At 38.4% G+C, this 19,755-nt stretch overlaps 1 protein-coding gene across 4 annotated transcripts in view; it reads left to right on the plus strand.

The window, feature by feature from the left end:
• The window catches only part of LOC134867715 (inactive dipeptidyl peptidase 10-like), a 679,335-nt gene that overhangs the window by 292,202 nt on the left and 367,378 nt on the right, over nucleotides 1-19,755 (plus strand). For all 4 annotated transcript variants that reach the window (XR_010166171.1, XR_010166173.1, XR_010166172.1 and 1 more), the window contains exons 11-20: nucleotides 3,045-3,168; nucleotides 5,867-5,905; nucleotides 8,208-8,315; nucleotides 10,053-10,144; nucleotides 10,346-10,393; nucleotides 11,448-11,569; nucleotides 14,157-14,201; nucleotides 16,066-16,164; nucleotides 16,249-16,318; nucleotides 19,008-19,202. Coding sequence is in view for 1 of the 4 variants with exons in the window: in XM_063888497.1 (XP_063744567.1) it covers nucleotides 3,045-3,168; nucleotides 5,867-5,905; nucleotides 8,208-8,315; nucleotides 10,053-10,144; nucleotides 10,346-10,393; nucleotides 11,448-11,569; nucleotides 14,157-14,201; nucleotides 16,066-16,164; nucleotides 16,249-16,318; nucleotides 19,008-19,202 (942 nt within the window). In the remaining 3 variants the exon portion in view is untranslated. The remainder of the gene's footprint in view (nucleotides 1-3,044; nucleotides 3,169-5,866; nucleotides 5,906-8,207; nucleotides 8,316-10,052; nucleotides 10,145-10,345; nucleotides 10,394-11,447; nucleotides 11,570-14,156; nucleotides 14,202-16,065; nucleotides 16,165-16,248; nucleotides 16,319-19,007; nucleotides 19,203-19,755) is intronic.

The following is a 19,755-nucleotide window of genomic DNA, read 5'->3' on the forward strand; positions in this document are numbered from 1 at the left end:
GAGACATGAAGGAGGCTCGGTGATGTTCTGGGGCTGCTTTGCTGCATCTGGCACAGGGTGTGTTGAATCTGTGCAGGGTATCATGAAATCTCAAGACTATCAAGGCATTCTGGAGCGAAATGTGCTGCCCAGTGTCAGAAAGCTTAGTCTAAGTCGCAGGTCATGGGTGTTCCCAAAACACAAAACTAAAAACACCCAAGAATGGCTCAGAACAAAACTGTGGACTATTCTGAAGTGGCCTTCTATGAGCCCTGATCTATTGAACATCTGTGGAAGGAGCCGAAACATGCAATCTGGCACCCTTGAAACCTGAGACAGCAGGAGCAGTTTGTTAACGAGGATTGGGCCAAAATACCTGTCGACAGGTGCAGAAGTCTCATTGAGAGTTTCAAAGTCGCTTGATTGCAGTGATTGACTCAAAAGCTTGTGCAATAGAATATTAACTTAAGGGTACCATTATTTTTGTCCAGGTCAGTTTCATTATTTTGTTTTTTTAAATGATTCTGTTGAACCACAATTCAAAAGCAATGTCTGGTTTTCCTTTGTTATTTTTCAATGCATTTTAATTTATTATTACTCCTGTCAGTTTCAAGTTCTGTCAGTGACCGCTGTGGGTTTTTCTTTCTTTAACGGAAGGGTACCCACAATTCTGTCCACGTCTGTAACTGAAGGACTGACAAGGACTGACTAGCTAATCCCAACATTCAAATCATGTATTCACAAATAGTTACATACAATATACAAGTACTATTATAAGACATATGTGAAAGGGGACACACTGAAAAACAATCTGAAGCTGGAGAATAGGGGCACAGACCAAACTGAAAATATAAAACACATATACAGTTCCAATAGAAAGTCATCATACCCTGTGGAAATATCTACCTTTTGTCACATTACACCCTTGGAATTAAAATAAAATAAATGTACTTTTTTGAGCTGTTTGTACACATTTTAACCCGCATAATCGAAGCCAACATAGCATTAAAAAAAACGTCTGGACAATTATTAAAAATGAATTATTAAAATACTGGGCAAACATTCCCTAATCTAGGTGTGCAAAGCCAGTAGAGACATATTCTCTTTAGACTGAATGCTGTAATTGCAGCAAAAGGAGGCCATATGAAATATTAAATAAGGGGACTGGTGACTTCTCCAATTCTGTTATTCTAGTTTTTCATTGTTTGTTAATATTCAGAACTGTCGCCCTTTTTTTCATTATTTTGATGTTGTAAAGCTACATTTTTAAATAAAGCTCTTTTTTTAAAATGGGTTTTTAATTTAAGGCTGTATGATAATTAAAGTAACTATTATAAAGGTGTATGATGATTTTCTATAGGCAATGTGTTTTACAAGCAAAAACAAAATACCCTAAAACCTAAACTTATCCAGCCTTAACTACTTAACGGTCTGAAAGCATGAATTAGTTTGGATAGGTAATTCATATTAAACAGATAAATAGGAGAAGGAACATTTTGATACAAATTGCTAATATCACACTGTCAGAATAGTGTAGAAGCACTTCGTTCAGAAAACACACTTAAAGAAAAATACAGAAATATTAGCATCAAATACAAAACATATACTCCTTGTGCTAAATTACCCTCACTCTGAGTGTTTTATATGTAAAGTATTTAATATATTATATTTGATGCATATATTGTCAGGGTTTGAGAGCGGAGCAGTTGGGACCCAAATGCAGACGACTGTTTTTTAGAATTCAGTATCCTTTATTGGCTGAGCTGGGTCAGGCAAACCCGAATTCTCTCATAATTCAAATGCACAGAAGACTAATCACACGAACAAGACACAGGTGATGAGGGAAGAGAAACACAGGGGCTCCAGGTGAAGACAACCAGGTAATCAAACAGGAGGGAAACACAGACACAGGAAGTGACAGCTGACAAAACACAGGGGTGAACACTTTTCAAAATTAAACAGGAAAACAAGGACAGATCTTGACGTGACAAAAATAGAACAGGGAAAACGTATACGGATCATAACATATATATCAGCATCATTGTTATGGTATAGCTCAAATGAGGTCTAACATGTTTAAGCCTGAACTTACTGAAGTACAGTGCTTGAGTGCTTGTGCTTAGTTGTTATTATTAGTTAAAGCCACTGTGTGAAGGAATTTTATGATATATTATGACACTTGACCTTAAAACGCTTTATATTTCGTCATTTTCTTTGCATGAAATACAATTGCACAGTGGCTAAACAGATTTGACCACATTATTGGGTACCACTTTACAATAAGACTACAGACTATAAAGGGTTTACGAATAGTTTGTAATTCATTTATTAATTAGGTTGTGAACACTTTATAAATCATTAACAAGCTTTTATAAGACAACAGATAAACAGGGCAATTGTTGCTGGTAGCTTGCCAAATAGTGAGCCCACATTTATCTAGTAAGCTTTATATTGGCTACTTAGCTGATTTCGTCTTCAAGAGATGCCAAGAAACATCAAGATGGATGGGGGGAGAATCAACTCAGTGAACGACAGATACCAACGATGCTGGCTGATGAAGAAGATGAAGTTAGCTAGGTAGCCAATATAAGGCTTAGTCATCTTGCCAAATAGTGAGCCTGTGTTGATGTATGAAAACTATGTTAGAGCTGGTTTATAAATGGTTCTTAATGATTAATAAAGTGTTCAAACCCTAATTAATTACCTTATTATAAACCCTCTATGAATCCTTTATAACGGTAGTCTTATTGTAAAGTGGAATTGTTCTGTTTGTTAGAGGCAGGAGCAACATAGAAAGCATTATTTTACTGCCCATAAAGTAGTAAACAGCTCAATACAATTAACCTGTAACACATACAGGATAGGTGTGTTATGGATATAACCATATTCATAGAGCACATTACAACTACCTTGAAATTGTTTCAAGATATGTAGTTTTCCATTCACACTGTACACATTTCATGTTAAATAAGATTTGACCATAAACAATGTCTTATGATTAGATTTACATTATCATTCAGAGTGTAAATAGTAATAATCAGTGTGGATTTTTTTTTTTTTTAAAGGGAACATTATGTGACCATGGTGAAGTGGATAAGTAAGACCAAGACGTCGGTGAGGTGGCTGAACCGAGCCCAGAACATCTCCATCTTGACTGTATGTGACACCACCACCGGAGCCTGCGTCACGGTGAGACAAGAAGCTAGCAAAGCATCAGCTGATCTGGGAATCTACTGTGGGTTTCATCTAACAGAGCCTGGGGATGGAGTGAAATGCACTCACTATTAGAACGCATTGATCTTCCAATGTTTTAACATTATTCTACAACGCAGGGTTTATAACAACACTTTTGTACCAGTGCTTTTATGCTACTCACATAAATGACATTAAATAATAATCTTAACATCTCAAGCTTACGATGTGAGCAGCAGATAAAACAGCAGCTAAAGATGAAAACAAAAATAATACCTGAAGTACATTCATAAATCTCTAATGGTTTTAAAGGTTGCATCTGTGAGTTTTGTGTTGACAAATCTTTGCAATAGCTTTTACCTCATTATATTTCATTTCCAATGTAGCACTCGGTCTAGTGTTCGCTCAGCATTTGTTTACTTTAACTTTTTTCAAAATCGTTTCCCTCCTATTATCCAATGAGTGGTTGCTATCTGCTGTGCTGCTGCCAGGTCAAGAGCAGCTCAGATAGAAAAATGGCCTTTATTATTCAAGTTAGTCAAACAATGTGAGGATCTTCAGTATTTCTTTCTGTGAGACACTCAGTAACCTTTTCAGCAGTTATAAAGAGTATTATCTGTAACACACAGTTTAATAAACACTGGTTTTGGTTTTGTGAGGAAACCTTTGTAACTCTTTATATACTGTATAGAGAAAGAGTCATCGAATCGTCTTGTGACATCATTTCCTGGGACATAATATTTGCATCTCTGGAACGAATTGAAGTCAGAATATTAAGGTCTTGATTGAACCATTGAAGCTGTTTTTTAATTTAAGTAGCCATTAATAATGCACTCATCTTAAAGGTCCCTTATTATGCAAAATGCACTTTTTGCTGTCTTTATACATAAATATGTGTAAAATAAAACCCTCTATCTTTTCCACCTTACCCACATCTCTAAAAACGGGGGTACAAACGAGCTGATCGAGATTTCTCATCCTTATGACGTAATAAGGAAAAAGTGGGCTCCCACCCACATGACACGTCCCAACCTATCGTAACCAAATACAGTGGGCGAGCTGAACCCACTCTGTTTTGGAAATAATATGGTCTGTGTTTACATTAGCAAGCATGGCTAACACTCAGAGCTAACGCTGTAAATCAGGTTAATCACGGCAGCGTTTAGCTGAGTTTCTCCCGGTAGAAAACTCTCTTCAGGGGAGAGATCATGACCCTCCAAAGGGGCGTGGCCAGCAGCAGCTCCAAAGGGGCGTGACCAGCAGTAGCTCCAAAGGGGCGTGGCCAGCAGTAGCTCCAAAGGGGCGTGACCACCAGCAGCTCCAAGGGGGCGTGGCCAGCAGCAGCTACAAAGGGGCGTGGCCAGCAGCAGCTAGTTCATTTAAAGCTACAGTCACAGAATCAGCACTTCAGGAACAGGGCTGAGATCGAGGGGGATGAGGCATGCTACAATGGAGGATCTGTTTGGTATTTTGAGCAAAACACTTCAGACATGTTTTGTAGATATGGTCAATAATATATTGTTGAAATATAGTATAATAGGAGACCTTTAAATCGTGGCATTTTTTTCTCTCATGATATTACATTGGGTCCTGTTAACATTAAAGATTTGCATCACTATCAGACTGCTATCTGTTATGTGGCCTCGTTATAACTTGGTATCAAATAAAAGCCATATTTCAAGCTATAACCCCACACACTGTAGTCCATACAGACACACCTGTTCTTACTAGTTATGGTTGCTATGCTATGATTAGACAATTTCATTTTAGGGTGGGGTTTAGAAAACAGTCAGAAACAATCAGTCCACCAAGTTTCAGTCCTTAATTTAACTTTGACGTGCTGTACATTATATGTATAGTTACTTCCCAAATCCACCACTCAGCATGGTTTAGTTGCACTTCATGTATATATATATATATATATATATATATATATATATATATATACATACATTTAAAAAAAAGAACATCAGCAGCAAAAATTTGAAGTTTGCCATCCCCCATAATGAATTTGTCCACATGAGATAGAATCTTGCCTTTTGGTTCATCATACTACAAGTTGCTAAGCAGCAATCTAACTTTAAATAGCTTAATTCTAACCAGAGATGTGCATGGTGGCTCACGATACACCAAACTCTTTTTAATATATTGTCTTTTTTGTTTCTCTGCCCTGTATGTTTTTTATGTTTTGCTTTTTTTATTGTCAGAGTATTTATTTTATTCACTGTAGTGCACTTCAATATTATAATGTATTATTTTTTTTAAATGGAGTCTGGTGCAATGCTCACTATAGCTACTTGCACTAGTCTAGTCCAGCTGAAAACAGAACAGCTCATCCGTTGGCATGGTAGCATGTAATTCACCACCAGGCTTGTAACCTGTGTAACAATGTTATCTTAACTTCTCTTGTTCAGCTGACTTTAGCCGTGTACATAACAGACACACGGCCCTAGAATTTAAATGTTGTTATTTTTGGCAATACAATTTTTTTTATTCTGGCCTGGCATGGGTTCTTTTTCGGCCGCCAGACTTGGACAATTATAGCAGAAACAAATATCACCAAATATGAAACACAAATGTTACGCAGGAAGAAAAGTAGTTTGAAAGAATGTGATTTACAAAACTGTTTTACTGTTCACTATTTGAAAAAACCCTCTGTGTACCAATCATACAGTACGTTGCTCTTCTGTTCCAGAGACATGAAGAAAGCTCGGAGCTCTGGCTGTCCAAGCAGGTAGAGTACATGTGCATGTCATATTTCTGAATGAATGTGATGATGATGTCACCTCTATCTCAGTATCGTTCAAATGATGCAACATTACTGACAACTTCACCAATTTCCAAACTTATCCCTACGTATTTCTACAAATACTCTGTATCGTGAAGGAAGGCTCCCTGAAATCCTTCACTTGAAGACACAAATGCAGAATGAGGCCCCTCAAATCCTTCTCTCCAGCAGAGGCAGGGACCTGTGCCTTCATTACGACCTGTAGGATTTACGAGCAGAACACACAGCAGTCCTTAGAGAGGTGTTTCCAGTTCACCCTCAGAAATTGCATCATTCGAGCACATATTCAGCCTTTTTGATAATATTTTCTCTGTGAAATAGTAGTTACCTAAACCTGGAGTTAGCTTTTTTGCACTTATATTAAAAGAACATAATAAATATTGGCCTATCTTCTCTCAAAAGGAAGCGTGCAGTCTATTCTCAGCTTTTAAAGCATTTTTGATTCACTTGGCAGGCAGAGATGGAGGTGGTGGGGGGAAGTTTCTGCCCTGCAGCGGACATGTTTGGCTGCAGCCGTGGATAATTTAAACACTCGCCACTGTTGGCACGCGGCGCTGCTTGTCTTTGTTAAGGTGCTAATCGGCGAGATGCTCATTTGCTCTCTATGAAGCGCTGTCAGGTCCAACAGAGGCCTCTGCTAACACGTGCTTATGTAAGACTCTTTCAAACACCAAAGGCTAACTCTGGGTAGAATCTCTCCATGCGAGACCGAAAGTGTTTATGTTGCTGAGTGAGGGATTTATTCAGTGTGGGTTTAACAGATTACATTTAAAGCTCTCCATTAAGCAGCAGGAGTCTGTCCTTAGATGCCCACTACTATGATTTTACAACGACTTAATGTCAACAGCCTCACACGAATTTCAAAATACAAGAAAATGTCAGGCTCCCAAACCACTGGATCCTACATTTCCAATAATGCAACTGATATTTATTCCAAGTAACAGACTGTCATGTTCATGTCTTCATTTGAACATATACTATCTTCTATACATTTTGATTCCCCAAACCCAATCCCAGATAACCCCGATGACATCACTATGACATCATGAGGGGACTTTAGAAGGATGTACAGCGAAACACGTTCTCACTCCCAACTCGTCCTATGTTGACGTTATGTCAGGTTCCCTTGGCATTATTTTCACACGCTCTGGGAGGCCCTTTAGCGTTAATTTTCAATTAATCAATCAATCAATTAATTGCCGGGTATTCCCATAGAATTCTATGGAGTGTCGGTAATAACGACTTGAGATGCGGATAAATGCTCTCCGTCAACCAAAATTCATGACATTTATCAACTTTTGTGTTACTCAATATCAAGCCACAATTATTGTTTATACTTCTTTATTTTTATTGTATAACGTCTGACTTTTTTGCCGTCATTATTTCCTTCTAATTTTTTATGTATTCTTTTTTAAACCACACACTGTTATTTACTCAACAATAAGCCACAATTATCCTTGTTATCCCCGAGCGGCCAACCGGCGGCAAGGAATTCAGCCCAGCAGCGGCAAACAGGATTTTGTACGAGTCCACTCGCACATCGGAAGAACTACACGCATGCTGGCTATTTGCGTGTTTCGCAACATGTTCTATGGCGGGAATTTCTACTGGGAATTGTAGTTTTAAAATAAATGTTCATATTTCTCATCATTAGAAGTTGCCAGTATTTAAACTGTGTATACCCCTGGCAGTTTAGGGGATGGGAAACCCATTGGTGTTTAATATAATACTGTTAATATAACAATAAAATATAATTGATAAATGGGTGAACATCGCTTGTGTAATTGTTGGACAATATTCATATACCCACATGTCAGCTCAACATACTACATTACTTTGTCTTATTAAAGTTTCAGGAAGTTGTTAATGGTTCATTTTCACCTTTGCTGATCGTGCTAATTACCCATTTCCTCCTTGGTAAAATGTTCACCCACTCACTGGCACAGCAGTTTAAGGCAGTAGCAAAAAAATACCTTTATTCATTTAAAAATGTTGCAGTTTAATACTGTCAGATTCAAAGAGTGTTTTGCATGGTTATCATCATTTGAATCCACTTCACAAGTCAAGGGTAAACACATTTCAAGCCTCTGAAAATGGGACACTTACATAATGCTTCACACCTTCAAAACAACAAATGGAAATCAGATATGCTTGGGGAATCACAGTTCTTTCTCAGCCTTAAATCAAATAGAAATGTGTTGATTGGTGATGAGAGGCTGTGAAGTTCATAAATCTCTTTTTTCTGCAGAACCAAGAACCGGTGTTCTCCAAAGACGGCAGCCGGTTCTTCCTGACTGTCCCTGTGAAACAGGGAGGACGTGGAGAGTTCCATCACATCGCCATGTTCACCACACAGGTGCAGATCCAGTTCATAGTCAGTCCTAGTCAAGGTGCTAAACCTTTTATTCTAACTCGATAGATGTTGTATTCCAGCTTATATACAACTCTGTTAACCTAGTGTGTACTCTCAAATAGCCAAAAATGTAAGAAATTACTCTCAGCAGAACTTATTGGTCATGCTGTTGTTGAGCCGTTAATTGAATTGGGTTAGGGTTAGGGTTCGGTCCTGGTTTAAGGTTCATGTTAGGGTAAGATCCTGCTCAAGGTTGGAAATTGTCAGGGGGAGCGAAGCAGGCAGGACCCAAATGCAGGAAGAACACAGGGTTTAACTGAAAATACCTTTATTTCAAGGTCAAGATTCTAAACAAACCGATCAGAACTCTCTCCCTAAGGAACACATCCAAATTCGACGAGGAACTCACAACAACTGAAGGACAATCAGATCTTAAATATCAGAAGAGTGATCATAAGGACAAGACAGAGGTAGGGAGGGAGGGAAAAGCTCAGGAAACCCAGGTGAACACAATCAGGTAATCAAACAGGAGGGAACACGGAGACAAGAAGTAGAAGCAGACATAACAAGGGGAGTGCACACTTTTCAAAATAAAACCCAGACAAACAGACAGATCATGACAGACCGTTAACTGGATACTCCCATATCAAGGAAATACACTGTGTATGCACAGGTCAGCTGAGGGGCAACAGGTAAAGCTGGTTATCCACAACAGAAGTTTGCTGGTTCGATCCCCGGTGCCTCCAGTCTGCATGGGGAAGTGTGCTTTGTCAAAATACCGATGATCATTAGATTAGACTGCGAGTTTGAAAGCTGTTTCCGTTCATGGTGTTCGCAGGTAAATTTTGACCCATGATTTAACTCAGTCCAAAACATTCCAAAATAATGACTTTCATCCAATATTGTTTTACTACATCATAACTACCTCATTTTGCATTCATAACCGTACAATCCAGTTGGAATTTTATTTTATGGCTCCAAAACACTAAGTTAAGTAAGAAATGGGAATCAATTCACTCATTAAATTCCCTATAGTGCAGACACTGGAAAATTATGCTATCTGACTATAATAGAGTAATATTAGAATACAATTTCACATTTTTGTTACAGTGGAGGAAGGGGATGGGGTTGGATTTCTAAAGTCAAAATGAATCTTGATTGGGCCAAATTTGGCCCAGAGACACCCACAACAATGCACTGCTGGGTCTTCCCAGACACATTGTTTTCGGGGGAACCTTCAGACTTGGCTTGAATTGTCAAAAATGGGTGTTGTACTGTTGGTATAGCTGTTGTGGAGGACACCATGAAGCATTGTTCCAATAAAAAAAACTAGAGGGTACTTATGATATCATGTTAACATGAAACGGGTCACGGGAGACCCGAACACAACATAAAGGTTAGACCTACAGGACTGGTTTGGCAGCTGTTTTATCCTTGTATAAATGTATGTGGGTGCACTGAACCCCACCAGCTGCCCTCTGCTCATAACATGTTTTGTGTTGGGAACATAAATTATGATAAAAAGTTGATTCAATTCAAATCCTCCATTTCCAACAAGTCCATTAACCATCTATTCAAACATTTTACACAATACATTCATAACTTTTGTGTCTCCATCTGCTAAACTGAACCGGTTATGATAAAAGTATTGAAATTGTCTCATAAAAAGAACAAATCTGACCTGTTTGGTCATTGAATTTTAAAAAATGACGTGTTCTCATATTCTTTTGTTTCTCTCAGTTCAGAGCCGATCAGAATGAAGTGCGCCATCTGACCTCAGGGAACTGGGAGGTGACCCAGATCCTCGCCTACGATGAGAACACTGACAACCTGTGAGTGTGCCATCATTTACCAGAGAAATACTAATGTAACTGTTAACTATATCGTCTAAATATATTTCATGTGGTCTTTACACTGTCACATTTGAAGTCTTACTATTTTGGCTAACTTTAGATAATGCTTGTGGTTTGCTGTTTGTCTGAATTCAGCTTCATAGATGTGAAGTTGTTGCTCTTGTTGTTTCCTCTCAACAGTTATTTTATCAGCACAGAGGGATCATCACGACGACGACAGCTTTTCAGGTTTGTTCTGCATTTCTCAGACAGCTTCTGATGTGGACGCAGTGTTTTATTTGTCATAAAAATATCTTTGCAAGACTCCCACACGACACTCATAGCACACTGATACTAAACTCACAGTATTGACTAAATTTCTGCTCTGTTTCTTTCTGATAGCAAATATTTGATTTGTAGTGTATACACCCACATTAAAGGATAAAGCTGGTATTATATTTATCTTTTAATTACCTACAACGAAATGTATCAGCTAATTATCAGTCTCTGTGTATCCAAACCCTGATATATCTTATCTCCTGCGCCACAGCGCCCACAGTCAATTATTCTCCAGATTATCTGTAAATTGTTTCGTCCATAAAAATGTTGGAAAATAGTGAGAACATCAGCCACAACAAATCCTCATATGAAGTTAGAAACAGAAATGTTGGTTCAAAACACAACTTTTAACAATTGATTATCACAGTGTAGAGAATGATGACACCACAACTAGTATTTCCAGCGGTCAGTACTAATAGCAACAAAATGCACCATTCCATCACTGGTCATATCTCAGATATATTTTCCACGTGAGAAAACAATGGGATCCACAGATTTTGAAAAATGTGTCCACAATTATGGTTTTCCAAAGTCTTTTTCTCTAAAGGTAAAAAATGTGTTATCTGATCTAGGAACAGTCTAAAGGTTGGGGCACGTTCATTGTTCCAGAATAAAAGTATAAAGTTCTTGGCAAAATATGTTATTACTATTCTGTAATGTTTGGGATTGAGTTTAAAGTCTGGCATGTGATTTAATAGGTAAAAACACGGGTTAAGCCTAAATTCAATGTCTAAAACAGCTTTTTTGAGACCATGAATCGAATCCCAGAAATGTTTCAAGAGATCACAATGTCAAAACAGATGCATGAATGCTCCTTCTTTGATTTTACATCTCAGACAGTTTATTTTTTTTTTATGGGATGGTTTGAAAGTTATAAGAAGATAAAGTGCTGCTGACATTACTTTCAAACTTTAACTCAAACAGTGTTGTGTCTTACTCACCTTACATGATCTCCTCTTCTCAGTGTGAAGACCGTAGGTCTGTTCCCACGCCGCTGTTTGACCTGTGAGTTGAATAAAGCTCACTGTCTGTACATCGATTCGGACATCAGCCCCACAAACCAGCACATTATCCTCCACTGTAAAGGTAGGCCAACACATTTTGGATTCAAGGCTCTTCCAGTGTCTGCTCTTCATCTCCTGCTGAAGGTAGAGCATTTTTACCTTCCTCAGAGAGTCATATTTCCTGATAAAATGGAATGAAACAGCGATGATTGAGGGAATGATACTATAAATTGGTTCAGGAAATTAATCGAGACCATTTAACTGTAAAGGACTCCCCAGATCATGCTTTACAATTTGAAAAATATGATGGGTCATCCTTAAGTTTCTCTCATGGAGGCTCTGAAAGGATTTGAAATGATCTGTTTGCTAACCACTAACTTCATAATCATAACAATATCACTGTGGAATCAAAGCATCTTAGATTGATACAGTACATAACTTTTCCCCATAAAACGTTTTTTGTAAGGGATAATGTGCAGAGGCGTTCATTGTTGGAAAAAGAACAGCCAACATAACGAAGCGGAGGGATCTTAATCATCCATTATGTATTTGTTTATTTATTTATTTGTTGTTTTTATGTTTTCGTCGAATTGTGAATGGTAGATGTAAAAAGATAGCCTTTCATATTTGTCTTATCAAATATGGCATTCAACTTAAGAGAAAAAAATAAAATAATATAAATATAAAAATATAGATATCATCTATATATAGTTGGAAGTGTATATTGTATGTAGACGTATATTTGGATGCACTTTTTGTTAAAAGAAAAAGAAATTGTTAATAATTTAGTTTTTAGGAGAAGGGGTGGGATTAAATAAGCGTAAACTTCTTCCCCCTCCTTTTCGGATGTATATGTAGGTAGATTATTTGTTGATATATAACTTATAAGTCAATAATATTGTTTGTCTGTCAATTCGATACTGCTTAAGTGTGTACAGTATCAAAATTGTCTTGTTTCATTTAATTATTATTATTATTATTATTATTATTTGTATTATTGTTTTACACGTTCGAATAAATCAAATCAAATCCAAATTTATTTTAAAATCCTGAAAGCATTACTCCGCTTATTACACGGCCACATACTAACCAAACTAACGACTCGACTCCCAATATTAATTGAAATGATTTTACTGACTGAAAAATGATCGTATTGCTTCAGCTAAGAAAAAAGAAACTCTGTTCCACGGCGCAACAACGACTGGAACCGCAACAACAACAACTTTACGGCAGTACGGATCGAGGTTTTCTGTAACTGTTCAAGTCTGTTCACAGTTTCTGATCCACTAACAAGTCCTTAAACCCTGCAGAGCCCAGACCGTGTTCCTGTTAGTGTTCACTTCCTGTCTGTCTTCTTCTGGTGATTTATTTGACGTCCAGCGTTGTGTCTTTTAACCTCTTTTCCTTTCTCTTTCTTGATCCTCCATAGCAACGGTCATTATAGTGCTTAAAAGGGGTCTGTACTACTGTCATATTGACCTCTGAAATGTCCGAATTGACCAATCAGAATCGAGTAATCAACTAAACCATGTATAAGTGCAGTTAAATAATATAAATTCCCATTTGTGATACAGTGGTTATACTGTTGTTGCATTATATATAAAAAAGATGATATTATTTTGCGGTCATCTAAGCACTGGAGTGTTCCAAACGTGAACAACCTCTGTGAAATAAAGGCCATAAATTCAAATGGTTGCAGGCAACAGATTCAAAAATGTTGTAAATTATGGATAGTTCTGTGTTTAATGTTCCTAATTTATCCTCATTTTTATTCTCATTGTTTTCTTCCTGAGATCATGTGGCAGATGTCAGGGTTTGCCCGTGGTAATTATCTGTCATCCTCCAACTATTCTGTTTTAAATTCATCTCTCATCAGTTCCAAATGAGAGGCATTAAATTAAACAATTAGCCACTATATTGTGTATAATTACTTTTCCATGGAGTTATTGCGCGGCGAGCAGCTTATTTAATAGAGGGTAACTCTTTATATTGTTTGTGGTTTCAATTAATTTCTAGCAGATGAGAGTGCTTCATGCTCAGCAGCGTTTAACTTAGTGATTTATTACGCAATAAAACTCTTCCCTTTTCCCAAAAGCTATAAAAATAACGGAGAAAGCTTGTTGGCTTCCAAGGCCCGAGTTCACACAACCCCGACATCTTCGTCCGGACACCTGTTTCATCAGAAGCAGCTCTAGCCTTTTAATTCCACTCGTAACACGCATCTGATTGGTTTGCTGTTGAAGCAGCTATGCACATAATGAAACCGTTTCTCTGTGTGTCATGAGGAATGCAAAGGTCGAGGCTAATGCAGTAACCGCAGAGAGTGCAAGAGAGGAAATAAAGGAAGAGCTGCATTCATAGTTTCCGTACAAAGAAAGTAGAGCAGGAGGAATGTGGTGTGTGTTTTGCCGCTGCTGAGGGAGCCATTCAACACACCTGCCATCCTATTAACCTCTGAGGAAGTATAATAAAAGGATGTTGAAAATAACCGACTCAATTTGACAGTCCGAGGCTGTTAAGGAGCAATGCAAGCAACCTGAAATACAATGCTGGGAGAACAGATGGTGATTTAAAACCGCCCAACAACTGCATAGAACACACACACAAACGTTCAGAGTAACAAGATGATGTTTAAATTACACTCATGTTTTGTTCTTTTTTCTTTTCAGGTCCTGGAGTGCCTTCAGTGATCTTACACAGCCTCAATAATTCAAGTAAGCACTCATACGATCTATATTTAAGTTGTTAGTTAGAGTCCTGTATTGGCGGTAGTACATTAGACAGTGGTCGTAGGGAGAAGTTCAGAGTGGACAAGCATAAGACTTTCACTAATGATATTCAAACTAATATGTAAAGTGGAGATATTTTATGTTACATACCTATCTTTGTTACCATTCAAGCATGTACGTCACTACTGTTGTTTTTGTTTATCTGACTGTTTTTTCAGTTTTTTGTACCTCATGTAAAGCGACCATGGGTCCCCTGAAAGGCGCTACATAAATTATTATTATTATTATTATTATTGTTGTTGTTGTTGTTATTACTATTGTTGTTGTTGTTATTACTATTGTTGTTGTTATTATTATCTTTGTTGTTGTTGTTATTATTATTATTGTTATTATTATTATCTTTGTTGTTGTTGTTATTATCATTGTTGTTATTATTATCGTTGTTATTGTTGTTGTTATTATTATTGTTGTTGTTGTTATTGTTGTTGTTATTATTATTGTTGTTGTTATTATTATTGTTGTTGTTATTATTGTTATTATTATTATTATTACATTGGTTCGTAACTATGTCTCGTTTTTGGACCTGGTTTCGAAGGTATGAAACTTTTTTGTTTTATCAAAACAACAATCTTTTACTTACCAAGTATTTTTTGTTCGCATAAACATAAATAAGAAGTTTTAAAAAATGAAGACGTTTCACCAAATACAGTATGGTATTTTGGTTTAGTTACACCTAAAGTATATACTGTATGTTTAGGCCTATTCTGTCCTGTCAGTTGAAAGATATGTTGGAATTGTCCTGTACCTGAATCTGTCGTTGGGTCTGGCTGAAAGAAAAACAGGGATAATCTGCATCTCCAGAAAGACATATTTATGAAGTATGACGAATGAGCATCATCATGGTCAACAAGAGGGCCAACAGACCTGGATTACTTCCCTTCCCTACAATTGAGAAGCACCTGCTATACACACATACACACATGGTCACATTGTCTCAGAGCCACACAAACACACATAGTTCTTCATGTTATCCATGCCTGTATCTGTAGTCTGCCCTCCCTACCAACAGAGAAAGTTAACAGCTGTGCCGCAGCAAAGCAAGCAATTTGCCCGAGGATATTTGGATAGGCCCTCCATCCACAGCTGGAACTCAAGGCCTCTGGCGGTTTCATAATGAGCCATCTATTGATTCTGGGTTTTCCATTAGAACTGCTGGATGAATTCCATTTCATTTAGCTGCTTCTCAGATGGTTTGAATGGAAATGGGGATTCATCGTTGATTACAGGTGGAGAAAAAACGTGCAATTTTTGAGGCCAGGTTGTAAAGTGCCTTTAGAAAAATAACCTTTTGACTATGTGCTCATACAAGTTTAACAATAGAACAAATGACCATAATTATTACGGTTCAATAACCAACCAAGCATAGCTTTTTTACAATGTTAAACAAATCCTTCTTTTTTTATTCAAAAGCTGAAACACATACGTTTTTTTAGGATCGAGGTGATTAGTCTTTGGTTGCATATTTCATATTATTTCTTATCACATTTTAGTATTTCAAACTGTCTCCTCTATTTGCAACAGCTAAACCCCTATGAGATTAAATCCAGGAATGTATTCAGCCTCCCGAAACATTTAAATGTACCACAAAATGAACCGACGTCAGCATGGATCCAGGAGCATCAGATCTCCTCCGTCTCACCTCCACCTTCCCTCTCCTCTCGTTACACCGCTGGCTCCGAAGACAGAGCCTCTTGTTATTATGGGCCGTTTGTATGCAGCGGTGCTTTGATTATTGGCAGCCATTTTTTGGACTCCACCATCCTTTAAACACATCCCCTCATCTTCACAGATTACTACATCCTGGAGAACAACTCGCTGCTGAAGGCCGCCCTGCAGTTCAAAAGGATCCAGATGACTGACTTCAGAACTGTGCAGATGGAACATTTTGGTGAGAGAATTGTATTGGTTTATTACCCTTTCTATTATTTCAGGATGAATTTGTGATATAATTACATTTCTTTCTATTTAACAGATTTACCTTTAAAGATCTCCTATCCTCCGGACTTCTCTGAGTCCCGTCACTATGGCCTCCTGTTGATTATGTACGTATCATCTGTGATGACTCAGCGCAGAATATATGTCAGAACCACACATTGATAAACAGTGTTGGGAAAGTTATACTTCCAAAATGTAATACATTACATATTACTTATTACTGCCTTTTGAAAGTAACAAGTTACATTACATTATTACTGTCTCTGAACTGTAATGCGTTACACTACTCAAATAAACGCTAAAGTATGGCTTTAAATGCTAAAATGTAGTTTATTGCGGCTCATTAATTAAAGTTATCTATGGCAGTATGCTGAAATTAAACTCATGCTCCGTTTAAGTGGGCTGAATAATATGTGATACCGGTAACATGACGTCTCTGTGTGTTATTAACAACATGTTAGTGGAGCCTCTGCACGGCCCTGTAACCTGCTGTATATGAACGAGTCTCTATTCAACGTTAGCTCACCTTGTCATTGGTGTGTTAACGGGGATTTGGCTGACAAGGTTTCTGAAAGCCGGCGATTCCACAGAGGACAGAGGCAGATCTTCAACACTCTGCCACTAGTCTCTGAACTTCTCTGGGTTCAAGCAGCAGACCCAGAGAAAGTTACCTTCTGTTGCTTCGGCCTGCGCACACTCCTGTCTTTCTCTTTTCTTTTCTCCGAGCCTGCAGCTCTGCATTGTGAGCCTGCAGCTCTGCATTCTGAGTCTGCAGCTCTGCATTGTGAGCCTGCAGCTATGCATTGCGAGTCTGTTTCTGCAGCCCTCTGAACCAACATTAAACAGGCTTACTGAGTTACTATTCTACCTGCACAATTATTTCTCTGGTGTCGGATTGTCTTGCGATGTTTGTGAATTCTTAGAAACAAAACACCACATCATTTCGGGTCAAAATGTGCTGTAACTGCGTTACTGAGAATTGGAACGGGTATTATATTGTCAAAATGTAATGCGTTATATTACAGCAAAAAGTAATACATTACTGTAACTTCTTTACTTTTGTAACGCGTTGCACCCAACACTGGTGATACATTATTTTATTTCTGACATAAAACCATTTCTCGTTCCTTCCTTGGTCCAATGCTAACATACATTTTGCTGTATGTGTACTGCTTATTCAAAATCTGATACATTTAAAGCCAGTTTCTCTTATTAGGTCAGGGTACTTTCTGAAGGGTCAGGTATGGACGTTGTCTTGAACCTTTTGTCAGGAGTCTGTTGTAGACTTTATAGTTTGGTTCATTTTTGTTGGAGTTTTTGGGTACATGAAAGTTGTCCTTCGCACTTTGCATCAGCAACATTAACACCAGTCGCTTGATGTAAATTCCAAGACAATGAGCCCCTAACACAAAGGCTCAATCAGACGTTAACTACAGGGCTGGCAGTGAAGAGTCCTCTTGATGTCTTTTCTAAAGGATTCAGAATTTGCATTCTGGCAGATCCTTCAGTACCATGAAAAGTATCATTTTGACTCAATCCCACATACACTTTTCTGCTGCTGTTCATTTAATGTCATTCTACAACACTTTGTTTCACAAAGAAATGCAGTCCCTTTAGTCGACTTGATAAGTAAATCACAAGTAAAATATGTTTGGATGTTGAGGATGTGTGCAAAAAGCAAGCATGTTTATTAATCTGCAAAACTTTTTACTCAATGTTCCATTATGTTTCCCACTGAGGACTGTTACCTTTCAAACTGAGGCAACAAAGCAATCATGAGTTGAGTAATTTACAAAAAAGAACCAGAAAACAGGTTACTTCAGTAGCTCTATATGTTAAAGGTCTCCTATTATGCTATATTTGAACAATATATTGTAGGGCCATATGTACATAACTTGTCTGTGAATTTTTTTGCTCAATATAGCAAACAGATCCCCCATTGTAGCATGCCTCATCCCCCTCTATCTCAGCCCTGTTCCTGAAGTGCTGATTCTGTGACTGTAGCTTTAAATGAACTAGCTGCTGCTGACCACGCCCCTTTGGAGCTGCTGCTGGCCACGCCCCTTTGGAGCTGCTGCTGGCCACGCCCTTTTGGAGTGTCATGATATCTCCTCTGAAGAGAGTTTTGTACCGGGAGAAACTCAACTAAACGCTGCCGTGATTAAACACCATATTATGTTCCAGACCACATCCAGCATTAACTCTGAAACAGTATGGAGCTCAAACGTTTCTCTCTTGGTTTACCACAAGGACAGGACCTTTATATTACACACAGTCTCTCCAGTACAGCGTTAGCTCTGAGTGTTAGCGATGCTTGCTCATGTAAACACAGACCATATCACTTCCAGAACAGAGGGGATTCAGCTTGCTGACTGTATATTGTGGACGATAGGTTGGGACGTGTCACATGGGGGGGGACGTTGCCAGGAGTTCAGTTTAAAGCCAGCCCACATTTTAGATATGATGTCATAACCGAAGCAAATCTGGATCAGCTCGTTTGTACCCCCGTTTTTAGAGATGTGGGTAAGGAGGAAAAGAGAGAGGGTTGCATTTTCTGACATTTTGTGAGTGTCCTTACACACCGGGGACACATATTTATGTATAAAAGACAGCAAAGTGCATTTTGCATAATAGGGGACCTTTAAAACAAATCTTCTAGAAAACAAACCCTATACTCGTTGGCACACATTTAGTAAAATGCTGTCGATATTTTCATGGCCTCCAGCCCCAACTGTCTGATTTCGCTGGATGAGACCCTATGAGCCTTCTCCATTCTCTCTTCCTTTCCCTCCACAGAGACAGCGCCCCCGGTGGTCAGGCGGTGAGCGAGCGCTTCTCTCTGGGCTGGGACTCGGTGCTGGTCAGCTCAGACAGCATCATTGTGGCTCGTCTGGACGGCCGGGGCAGCGGCTTCCAGGGTCAGAGGGTCCTGCAGGAGGTCCACCAGAGACTGGGGACTGTGGACGTTCAGGACCAGATTGCTGCAGTCGAGTACGTTATCAAATTCATTTTAATTCTACTATAAATCCTGTATTATGAACACATTTTGGACTATGATATGCCTGCTTGTAAGAAAATTTGAAATGAAACTATTTTTTCATTAATGTTCATAATTGTTTTGCTAACAAATCATGCAAATCCCCTGAGGAAGACTTTTATAATCATCTCTTATTAATAAAACACTTTTAGGAAGAACCATTTCTAATCAGAAACTATATTAATGAAGTAAAACAGGGTTGTTTTTGGCCTCCCTGGTGCAGCTGCTGCTTTACCTCCTCTGTTGTCTACAAACAAACTTGTGATTGAAATTGACACAGCTGTTGTTCAGTCCTCTGAGGTGCAGGGGAGAAACACAGCTGGCGATGTGTGCATCGCTCTTCATGCATCCAAACTGTCTGTCGATGTGGTTTTAGTCCAACCTGATATATTCCTCTGATGTAGCTCATCTGCCAGCAGGAAGTATTCCTCTGTGCTACAGGTGGCTTTACTTTCATTTCCAGCCCAATTCCTGTCGTTTCACAGGTTATGTGGTTATAACTAAATG

This window comes from Eleginops maclovinus, chromosome 7 (genome assembly GCF_036324505.1).
Source record: "Eleginops maclovinus isolate JMC-PN-2008 ecotype Puerto Natales chromosome 7, JC_Emac_rtc_rv5, whole genome shotgun sequence".
Lineage (NCBI taxonomy): Eukaryota > Metazoa > Chordata > Actinopteri > Perciformes > Eleginopidae > Eleginops > Eleginops maclovinus.